General features: G+C 41.5%; 1 protein-coding gene across 1 annotated transcript in view; it reads right to left on the reverse strand.

The window, feature by feature from the left end:
- The window catches only part of LOC115153783 (cilia- and flagella-associated protein 54-like), a 62,721-nt gene that overhangs the window by 17,326 nt on the left and 33,320 nt on the right, over positions 1 to 12,075 (reverse strand). Inside the window, exons 16-26 of the mRNA XM_029699358.1 lie at positions 11,633 to 11,792; positions 11,319 to 11,414; positions 10,741 to 10,862; positions 10,216 to 10,404; positions 9,808 to 9,900; positions 8,209 to 8,394; positions 7,826 to 7,950; positions 7,516 to 7,663; positions 7,111 to 7,266; positions 6,735 to 6,857; positions 4,692 to 4,817 (exon numbers count right to left, since the gene is read on the reverse strand). Of these exons, the coding sequence (XP_029555218.1) occupies positions 4,692 to 4,817; positions 6,735 to 6,857; positions 7,111 to 7,266; positions 7,516 to 7,663; positions 7,826 to 7,950; positions 8,209 to 8,394; positions 9,808 to 9,900; positions 10,216 to 10,404; positions 10,741 to 10,862; positions 11,319 to 11,414; positions 11,633 to 11,792 (1,524 nt within the window). The remainder of the gene's footprint in view (positions 1 to 4,691; positions 4,818 to 6,734; positions 6,858 to 7,110; positions 7,267 to 7,515; positions 7,664 to 7,825; positions 7,951 to 8,208; positions 8,395 to 9,807; positions 9,901 to 10,215; positions 10,405 to 10,740; positions 10,863 to 11,318; positions 11,415 to 11,632; positions 11,793 to 12,075) is intronic.

Consider the following 12,075-nt stretch of genomic DNA (forward strand, 5'->3'; position numbering starts at 1 on the left):
TTCTGTGAAGGGAGTAGTACACAGCGTTGTACGAGATCTTCAGTTTCTTGGCAATTTCTCGCATGGAATAGCCTTAATTTCTCAGAACAAGAATAGACTGATGAGTTTCAGAAGAAAGGTCTTTGTTTCTGGCCATTTTGAGCCTGTAATCGACCAAAAATTAGCTTTTCTTTCAAAAACAAGGACATTTCTAAGTGACCCCAAACTTTTGAACTGTAGTGTATATAAAATCCCCTTAGATATTCTCACAGATCAGATTTGCTCTAACCAAAAATGCCCCTTAGATAGTAATTTAGAATCCTCCAATCCTCTAATTGGCTGAGAGTCAAGTCATTGAAAAAAATATTATACGATATACTGTAGGTCTACCGTAGGCAACATGAGTCTCACTAGTGTTGAGTAATGTCCTGTTAAAAGTGGTGTAGGTCTTATTTATTTAAAAGCATATTAAAGTTAGAAGCAATAGGATTTGAAGCAATAGCCTACCCGCTTTGGTCAACAATTTCAGCACCGTTTCACGCTGCTCTGAGACAAGCATGGGGACTGGTCTTGATAAATCAATGAGATTTTTATTTTCACTGAATCTCCGTTTGGGTATTGGTTAGACTACAATTAGGGTGTGGAAATGTACTGTAGTATTGTAGCCTATTCCCGACCGTCACATTGTACACTGCCATATTTTGCTTTCCATTCTAACGGAAACCCTGAGGGTTTCATTTTTTAATTTTTTTGGAATAGAAACACCATAATATTAATCAAATTAATTAAGCTGACTTTCTTAAAATCAATCCCATATACTCTGTTCTTACAAAAAAGCTTTTAAATTATCTAGTACAGCCAATATTGAAGGCTATCAAATGCTTCTCTAAGATGCCCTTCGGTGGTCAAACTAGCACTAACTAGCATTAATGATAACAATGGCTGACAATTAAATAACATGCTCTAGAATTCTGCAGCAGCCCGCAAGGTGTGCTGCAGTATGATGCAACTTTTAAAGGGTAGAACCACTGTACACAATAGTACAATCACGGCTGTCGACAGGAGTCGACAGGAGCGGACCAAAGTGCAGCGTGGTTGTAGTTCCACATTTGATTAAATCCGTGAAACTTTGCAATACACAAATAACTGAAAATGACAAAACAACAAACCGTGACGCAGAGAGAAACAAACACTACTCAAAATATAATAACCCACAAAACCCAGGAAGAAAAACCCCTACTTAAATATGATCTCCAATTAGAGACAATGAGGACCAGCTGCCTCCAATTGGAGATAAACCCTGAAAAAACATAATAGAAATAGAAAAACTAGAACTTAAACATAGAAAAAGTTAAAGCTTGGTCGCAAATGGGTCTTCCAAATGGACAATGACCCCAGGCGCACTTCCAAAGTTGTGGTAAAATGGCTTAAGGACAACAGAGTCCAGGTATTGGAGTGGCCATCACAATGCCCTGACCTCAATCCTACAGAAAATGTATGGGCAGAACTGAAAAAGAGTGTGCGAGTAAGGAGGACTATAAACCTAACTCAGTTACACCAGCTCTTTCAGAGGAATGGGCCAAAATTCAAATACTACCAAATACTAAATGAGTGTATGTAAACTTCTGACCCACTGGGAATGTGATGAAAGAAATAAAACCTGAAATAAATCATTCTCTCTACTATTATTCTGACATTTCACATTCTTAAAATAAAGTGGTGATCCTAACTGACCTAAAACAGGGAATTTTTACTAGGATTAAATGTCAGGAATTGTGAAAAACTGAGTTTAAATGTATTTTGCTAAGGTGTATGTAAACTTCCGACTTCAACTGTACGGGTAAGATAGTCTAGCAAGCTACATTTTCAGATATTACACGTTTCTAATTTTGACAGAAAATTGTTTCATTTCAAGCTAAAGTGTACTGTTAGCTAGCGTTAGCTGGCTGGCTCCCTAGCTAACATTAGGTGGCGTGATGTGTGTGATCTTACATGTTGTTTACCTAGCTAGGTTAATTGTTTACCTAGCTAGCTAGCTACATGTAGTAAGCTAAAGTGTACAACACCCGTTGAATATGGCCGGTGTCAGTAAACATCTGCAAAAAAGCATAATGAAATTGTTCCCAGCAGAGCTTGTTAGGCCGTTTTCATGATATCCAGAGGTAAACAAATCATCGGCCAGAGCCTCAAGTGTGCGCTCTGAACGCAAGGAGATGGGTGGGGCTAAAGCTTAAGAGGGTGTGAATACCAAGAGTGTGCAAAGCTGTCATCAAGGCAAAATGTGGGTACTTCGAAGAATCTCAAATATAAGATATATTTTGATTTGTTTAACACTTTTTTGGTTACTACATGATTCCATATGTGTTATTTCATAGTTGATATCTTCATTATTATTCTACAATGTAGAAAATAGTACAAATAAAGAAAAACCCTTGAATGAGTAGGTGTAAAAACTTTTGACTGGTACTGTACAACGTGAGGCTATTTGATGAGTTTCCAAGTATAGGTTTTTTTTCTGTAGTGATGCTTTGAATCCTCTGCTTCATTTAGACAACATGGCAATTACCTCTTTGGTATAGGGGGCAGTATTGAGAATTTTGGAAAAAATATGTTCCCATTTTTAACTGCCTCCTACACCAACTCAGAAGCTAGAATATGCATATTATTGTTCAGGTTTGGATAGAAAACACTCTGAATTTTCTAAAACTGTTTGAATGGTGTCTGTGAGTATAACAGAACTCCTATGGCAGGCAAAAACCTGACAAGGCTTCAAGCAGGAAGTACCCTGTCTGACAAGGAGTCGTGCGTCTTACCTCTTTTTATTGAAAAGTAAGGATCTTAGCTGTAACGTGACAATTCCCAGGGCTCCAATAGGCTCTCAGAGCCCGCGAAATAACTGAAGGTTTACGAGGGAACCTCAGGTTGAAATATATTATCGCCTTTTGTAAGTGGATGCTCGGAGGACCTTTCAATGATGCGCGTGCATGAGGAGAAATTTTATTCGGCTGTTTAGGCTCAATGCATACTCCCGGTCGGAATATTAACACTTCTCTATGACATAAATGGCATAAAAATTGGTTTTAAACAGCGGTTGACATGCTTCGAAGTACGGTAATGGAATATTTAGACATTTTTGACACGCCAATGCGCCATGCGCGACACCGCGAAAAAGCATTCTACAACTCACGAACAAAACGTCGCTGTTGGAACATAACGATGGATTATTTGGGACCAAACCAACATTTGTTATTGAAGTAGAAGTCCTGGCAGTGTATTCTGATGAAGAACAAGCAAGGTAAGAACATCTTTCTTATAGGAAATGTGATTTTGGTGGAGGCTGACCTGGGTGGGTATCTAAATAGCTAGCCCTGTAATGCCGGGCTATGTACTTAGATTATTGCAAAATGTGCTTCATCCGAAAAGCTATTTTAAAATCGGACATATCGAGTGCATAGAGGGGTAATGTATCTATAATTCTTAAAATAATTGTTATGCTTTTTGTGAACGTTTATCGTGAGTAATTTAGCAAACTGTTAGTAAATTCACCGGAAGTTTGCGGTGGTTATGCTTTTTCTGAACGTCACATGCTAATGTAAAAAGCTGGTTTTTGATATAAATATGAACTTGATTGAACAGACATGCATGTATTGTATAACACAATGTCCTAGGTGTGTCATCTGATGAAGATTATAAAAGGTTAGTGCTGCATTTAGCTGTGGTTTGGGTTTATGTGACATGATATGCTAGCTTGAAAAATGGGTGTCTGATTTTTTCTGGCTGGGTACTCTGCTGACATAATCTAATGTTTTGCTTTCGTTGTAAAGCCTTTTTGAAATCGGACAGTGGGGTTAGATTAACGAGATTCTTGTCTTTAAATAGCTGTGAAATAGTCATATGTTTGAGAAATTGAAGTTATAGCATTTCTAACGATTCAAAAATCGCGCCACTGGATTTCAGTGGCTGTTACGTAGGTGGGACGAAATCGTCCCACATGTACTAGAGAGGTTAACAGACAAACACACTATTGCTGTGTGTAACAGGGGCTTAAGAGTGGGATGTTACCATAGTAATGGGGCCACTCAAGCCTTGTCACATGTCTATGTGAGATTTTGAATCTGACAACTGACTAGTAGTAGACCACGTCTCTTTGCAAGCAGCTGAAGCCAACTACAACTAACATTGAAAAACAACCGAGCTTGTGAACAAAACAATGTAAATAGCCAAGAAACACGAGGACAAAGTCTCACTTTGTAGGCTTTCAAGTAAATTATACCAACTTTTATGCCTGTGTGCTGCGCCTCCAAAAAATGTATCTATCAGCACTTCACTCACAGCGCGCACAGCTCACCAGCCAGTCATTGATGCTGCGTGAGGTGGGATATAGGATACTTATTTCTATGAAACAAAACTGCAGAAATACATTGAAAACAGCTACTCCAGCTTTTTGCTATAAATCGCAACTCGCACGTGCTCATACTTGACTTCTGACTCTATTTTTATTAGCAAATGCGAATGTAATGCTCACAATGTAGAGCCCTGCAAATTGACCACCCGCCAACGTGGCTGGTGAAATAGACATTCTTACCCACCAATACCAAAAGCTACCGGCATTTGGCGGGTGTTAATTTGATGCCCTGCTTGGGCTGTAAATGGAGGTGTGCTTTGATGAGTAATTGATTAAAAGGCAGTATAGGTTACAGTGCAGTACATACCCCGTCTGGCTCCACTGGAAGGGGCTTACTGGGTCCCTGCACGGTGTCCAGGATATCATGGAGGAGTTTCTTTCCCTGTTCGATCACTGTTGCTGCCAAACGGTGCTTCTCCAGGGTGCGAAGGGCCTATGGGTTAGTAGAAGACTGGTCTTAATAGATCTAGATGAATGGAACTCACACACACACTGTGTTAAAACCTTTTCCAGCTCTCCCTCTTTGGTTGGTATATAGCTCAAAGGCCCAAAACGGGACACACAGCCGTATCCTTACAAACATTTCGGGTGGCTGCGCAAAATCTTCTTCAGCTCTTCCTCTTTTTCACACACATACACGCACTAGGGTTTAATAGCGGGATCTGGGTTACCGAGATTTCCAGAGATTTCCTGCCCAAACCCATTCTCGATTCCAGAGATAAATAAGTGCGAGAAACCAGTAAAATATAATAAATCATTTCTTAAAACAATGTGACGTGAAATGGCACTGTTAAATGATATGAAATGTCTAAATCTGGCTTATCTACAGCCATCTCTGCTATCTGCATGGTCAATCATATTCCTGTAAAGCTTAGTGAGCGTTTCATGAATACACCAGAGAAATATGTGTAAAGCGTCTGTGTGTAGCTGGAGAGATGAGTCAGGCGCAGGACAGCAGATAAGAGTAAAGAAAGCAATTTTACTCAAAATATATCACAATACACGTCGTAAATACAAGGCCACACAATACAGACCGCAATACAATAAACAATTACTCACAAATAAACATGGGGGAACAGAGGGTTAAATAATGAACAAGTAATTGGGGGATTGAAACCAGGTGTGTAAGACAAAGACAAAACAAATGGAAAATGAAAAGTGAATCAGCGAAGGCTAGAAGGCCGGTGACGTCGACCGTTGAACGCTGCCCGAACAAGGAGGGGGACCGACTTCGGCGGAAGTCGTGACAATATGTTTCTACTGGTGTCTTCGCCCAATATATTAGTGACCATTGCCCAGTTGTTTGTGTTAGAGATACAAAAATCTATTTACAAAAATCTAAGCCTTGTTTCATCACAAAGAGGAACTTTAAAAACTTCAGTGAACATGCTTTTTTTTTTTACATTATCTATATTATAGTGACCTTGACTAAAAACTTCAGGGAACAGGCATTTAAAAAACTTTTTTTTTTTTACATTATCTTTATTTTAGTGACCTTGATTGTATTTCAGCTATCCCTGAATCTGATTTAGCTTTGAGCCTCTTTGCAGATATTTTCAATACTATTGTGGATAATCGTTCTCCCTTCAAAAAATAAAGGGTTAAAGGTAGATGGAATGTCTGGTACACTCCGGAATTATCAGAAGTCGAAAGAGATGATGCTTGGGTCAAGGCTTAGGCTTGGACCGGCAAGCTTTTAAGCAACTGAGGAATCATTGTGTAAGACAAATCAGAAATGCAAAATCTGATTAACCACTCTTTCAGATTGTAATGGGAACCCGGCTAAAGTCTGGAAAGCTGTCAAATTCCTGAAGGGTCCTACTTCCTCCTCTCTGACACAACAAATTCATTCAGACACTGGCCTCATTAAAGAAAGAATGCCATCATTGATGCCTTTAATCACCATTTCATTTCAGCGGGCTATCTCTCTTTCAAATAACTTCTAAACCTATTCACAATGATATTGGGCTGGATGCTGATAGGGGAAACTTTCAGAATGATCAAAGAAATTATTTTTCTTTTAGGCTATTTACAGAAAAATAAGTCCTGGATGCTTTGCTAGCAATAGACAACAAATACAACAAGAAAACTTTAGATGAATGTGTTAATTTCTCCATTTACAGTGGTATAATCATTTCAGTGTTTTTTTCACTGGTAATATATGCTTTTAAATAGCACTTTCGGTTTGAACGGGAATACCGGTATGCCCAGTAATTTCTTGGCTTTTCTCGGGAAGGAAAATGTGTAGATTCTCTGGAAAATATTATAAACTCAAAGTTCTCTCAAAGTCACCATATTATTTTGTTGGTGTAGCCTATTAATTAACTAACACACACAAACACATGTTTACCTTGGCAACATAATGTGTTATACAGGCTATCATGTGCAGAAGAGACTCTGAGGTGATGGCTGGGCGTTTCTGTTTTACAACTCCTGAGATCTCTGTCAGCACCACCAGGCACTTCATCAGCACCTGGAAGACATACATACTGTTTACACACACATTTACAAGATCAGCACAGCAATGTGATAATCATAATAGTAAAGCAATAATTTACAAACAATAGGCAACATTTTTCCAAAAACAACTAAAAAGCATGCTAAATGGAGAATCTACATCGAAGGTGCTTAGACGTACACCAATAGGCTTAATCTGGGTCCAGGAAACAGTGAGTCATTCAGAGCCAAGAGTCAATCAGGAGCTCAGTAGGTTTATTGTACCTTACCTGTACAACAGGCTCTGCTGGGATCTGGTGAAACATGAGCGGGGCCAGCAGTCCATAACACCCCACCACGGCCTGCAGGGCAGCGCTGCTGTCATTCAGCCAGAGAGCCAGGTCTATGGCCACCAGCATCCGCTCACACTCTGCCAACCTGGCCTCCTGGAGGGGGTAAAAGTAAACACAGCTGCCATCATACCACCCTCTCTAACATCTATCACTGTCATGCTTGGTTCTCACTCAGAGTCACATATATTACATTCTGAAAAATCCAAATACCACATGTGATTCCCACGCAGGGACTCTTGGACTTTCCCTTTTTCTTATGACACCAAGTAAAATAAACAAATGTTCTCAACCATGACCATAAAGGAGCCATCCATTTAGGAAACAGTGCCTTAGTGTACTTACCTGTCCCCAAATGAGTGGTCCCCCATCACTGAGGGTGTCACAGAACAGCGCACCCTCCTGGATGTGGATCTCTGTCTGCATAAGGATGGAGGAGAGGAAGAGGTGGAGGAGGACAGGAGAGGAGCGCTGCAGAGTCTCCAAACGCAGCCTGCAGAGGAGGGGGGAGAGAGGGGGGGGGTGAGAATGAGAAAAGGAGAGGGAAATTGAGTGAAAGAGGGGATAGATTAACAAGAGCCATGACAGAAAGAAATGTGAAGGAATAAGTATCTCAAACAAACACATATCCTCAGTCAGAGTGTGTTGTCCTCACTTGGTCTGAGCTAGCCCCTCTAAAGTGGCCCCTGGCTCTTGAAGACCTTTAGGCTGGTTGAAGTGGCTCCACAGTTCACTGCAGGCTCTCTTGGCTAGAGCGTGTTGCCCTGTCTGGTACGCTGCCTGCATGGGACACACCACAGATAGGGAGAGAGGGTACTACAGTCACCAGATAATGCATAGAGTAACCCACACACACTCAATAAATCGGTGACCTTATATAGGGCCGAATCCTAACGTGAGATGTGTGTGTAGCTATAACCCAAACTTTCTCTCTAGTCTTTGATTGACAAACACAGCTACAGGATTTGAATATCATGTTACATGATAAATCTTTGAGGTGTGAGTGTGTATCTCGAGTTAGGATTCCTTCCTCAGTACCTGTGCCAGGTGTGCCCAGGTGTTGAGCAGTGGCAGAGGCAGGGAGGCTAGCAGCGGCCTGGTCGTCTCTCCAATGGCATTTCCCACCAGTTTACCCCCGGCGTCATAGGCTGCTACAGCAAACACATACTTCTGGTTCGGCTCCAAGCAGTCCACTTGTAGCAGTCGCTCCCCTGATGCAGGAACCTGGGCAGAAACACAGGGACAGAGAGTTTATGAAAAATCTAGCCATTGAAATAGAATGAAAATCTATTCATTCTATTTCTATGAATCTAGCTAGGCCAACCATGAGTACAGATGTCTTGGGAATAATTAGTGGTGGCCAATTTTCCCTCTAAGCTGCACGTGGGCGCGCAGCTCCCCTTGGAGTGCTGCACAGAAGAAATATCTGCCTACGCAGAGAAGCACGAGATTGAACTTCACTCAACTCTCTAGAGTTTTCCCTTTAGTTAACACTATCAACGTTTCCCTTTACTGTGGGAATTGTGCTCGAACCAACGCAATATTAGCCACTTTCAATGTAATATATCGAAGCAAAACGAACTATGCAAGATGTAGTATTCTAAACTCAGTGCGAGAGATTTTCTTGTAGGCAAAGCGCATTGGAGTAGGATCCTATTTGGAGTAGGATTTTATTGCATTGACAGGCACGACTCAGGCCTTAATCTACACAGACCGGTGGGCCATAATATGCAAATAGCCATTGCCATATATGGATCTGCCATTCACTTTGAACTGGACTGTGTTTACAGCATGAGCAGTCATGAGTAGAAGCGGTTGTTTTGAGATCAAAGTGAGAGCTGTATGTAGCCACCTGTGCACACTTGTTCATATTCTTTGCTAGTTAGTGAGTTATTAGCCCAGTTATAGCTCATTTCTAGTCAACAATGGGGGAGTGGTTGCTTCCTACAAGAGCACAAAATGTGTGCATTTCTAGACATCTTTGAAAAGCAAGTCAGGTGAAGAGTTTTTTTTTATGTCTTAAAGGGGCAGTGTTGTATTTTGAGACGGCTATGTAGCCAATAGGCAGATTGCAGCATCATTTGTCTGATTATCTGTAATAATGGGAATAATAATTAATTACATTTTGTAAGGTGGTTTCTTTCATCAAACAACAAAACATTTTCAGTCACCTCTTTACCTAAAGGACAAGTGGATAAACAGGTTAATGTCAAGTCCTGCATGTTTTGTTTTTTTTCAAAAGTCTCTTGGAATGTAGGCCTACATTGAACACCACACATTTGCTGCTACTGTAGCATAGTTTTTGATGGTAGGCCACTCTGGTAGGCCAACATTATGATCAAATAGCCACAGTAGGCTACTTGGCCACTGTTAAAACTAACTTAAAGCAGGTACAGCCTCAGTGTTCACAGTAAACATGCGGCAAGAATTTTTACAACGTTCAAGTTTGCACTCAGCAGACCTGAAATTTGGCCAGTACTAAAAACAAATTGTGGGAACATTGGTGGGGCTGCATTGAAAAGCAACAGAACTGTAATACATACCTATGGCAATATAAAATGTGTACCTGAAGAGGGCAGCAGACAAGGTGAGAACTTGCTGTGTAGGTGTCAGTAGACATTATGTAGAGTAACTTACCTCGTCTCCAGTGCCCACCAGGTTGCTGTCTCCTAGTCTGACTTTCAGGTTGATTCCCTCAGCCTCACGTGCATAGATATGGTACCAGCACACCTGCACCACACCGTGGAGAGACAACATGCTACTGTCTATATAATATGATCTACCATACTATCATTACAGTAAAACACTATCATATGAATCCCTAAAATTGCACCCACAAAGACATACAGTATGTCATTCCTCCCAGATACAGTATGAGAGTAGCATGAGAACATTACTGCCCCTACTTCAGACTGTACTTAGAGTGACAGTTGCTCTGGATATGATCCTCATGATCCCAATCATAATTATCACCATCCTCATGCTGTAGGCTACACAATGATTGCTCCAGACAGGAGTGTCTGCTTAGTGTAGACGTCCTATCACCTGTTCCTCCAGGGCGTAGGGTGCAGGGGTGAAGGTCATGGAGTGGTAGGTACGGGACAGGAGGATAGGAGGAGGAGGTCTAGTGTTTCTCTCCTCCTCTCCTCCTCTCTCCTTCCTCTCCGACAGACCAGAGGAGCTGAACAGCTTCCTCTCCTCCACCTCTGCCTTCTCTATCAGGACAACAGCCTCCTGTGACCAACACAGGGAGAATACAAGGAATGGGTGAAAACCTCAATGGTGGGCAAACCTCAAGTAAGGCTAGCAGAACTAGCTATTTATTGTGTATACCAATTAAAGGCATTAGTCATTCTCTTGTAATGTACATATCAACATGACGGACAAGCGAAGCATTTTTATAGAATGGCATTTGTGATATTATGTGTCTCCAATCATAATGTGTCATATCAACAGTAAGGCTAGCTGTCGCCATTGGCATCGGCTAATGGGGATCCTAATAAATCAAATCAAATCAAAATCAACATGATATTCAATTGACATTTTCAATGTAATTTCCTGTGTCTTTACCTCTAGCAGTCTCTTGGTGGCGCTGCTGTTCTGGTCCTTCCTGTGGGACAGCAGAGCCTTCTGGACCAGGAACAGAGCTATGGAGATCTTATTCTTTCTGATCCGCTCCAGAAGCACTGACTCTGTAAACAGAGGTTTTAGGGACCACACATTCATTATCACAATAATTGGCAATATCTTCTGTTTATAACACATTATGATTATGACACATAGTCGTCCCTGTGGCTCAGTTGGTAGAGCATGGTGTTTGCAACGCCAGCATGGTGTGTGCAACGCCAGGGTTGTGGGTTCGATTCCCACGGGGGGCCAGTACAAAATTGTAAAAAAAAATACAAAATGCTTGAAATGAAATGTATGCATTCACTACTGTAAGTCGCTCTGGATAAGAGCGTCTGCTAAACGACTAAAATATAAATGTAAAATAACTAATGCATTACCTAAATACTGATTCATGAAGTAGTCAAACTTAAGCACAATATCAGCTTGAAATACACAACTGCTTGTGTCAAAGCTGAGAACCTCATGCAGCCATGTAAAGTATGGAGTGCAGGGCCATGTGTGAGTGCTCTCAGTCTCACCTCCTCTGGCTCTGTTAGCCATGGTCTCAGGTATCTCCACACCACCAGGGGGCCTCATAGATCTCCTACTGTCACCAGCATGCTGCTGCAGCTCAGCTAAGGGAAGGTACACAACATACAGAGTGGATGGGTCGAGGGGAAGTGAGGATGGCAGATTTGAGATGATGAGCACAACAATAACTCTTAAGAAGAGAGGGATACAGGTTTGGTTTTGTGTACGTTTCAATGATGATGAAATAGAGGATAATGTCTTGGGAAAGAAAAGCATTCTGGGATGGTGGAGGTCTATCTGTCTGGAGGCCTTGCTGACATACCTGGGCAGGTGTTGAGCAGCTTGAGGGAGACTCTGTGCTGGACAGACAGCAGTTCCAGATGCAGGTCCATGGGGAGCAGAGAGCGAGACGGGGAGGGACTCTTCACCCTCTCTCCCTCTCCTCCTCCTGCAGGGGAATGCATGGCCGGCCCAGCAAACTTCTGTAAATAGAGAATGATGTGTGGTGAGAGACCTGAGCCAAAATAGCTGTCACCTCGGAGCTGGTTGTGTAGAGTCTTGCACAATGCAAAGCACCTAGTGAAAAGCACTAGTCTAGCAATGCAATAATACATTATCATCATTACTATCAGGTAGTAGGGTGTCCATCCAGTGGGTGAAAACGTGCTTTAGTGATTAAATGTATAACATATATTGTACCAAGACAAATGTGATTATTCATGTTCTAAATTGTTCAGGGTTTCTCTAACATTTCATTAACAGTAT

This window comes from Salmo trutta, chromosome 19, assembly GCF_901001165.1.
Source record: "Salmo trutta chromosome 19, fSalTru1.1, whole genome shotgun sequence".
NCBI classification, from domain to species: Eukaryota; Metazoa; Chordata; class Actinopteri; order Salmoniformes; family Salmonidae; genus Salmo; species Salmo trutta.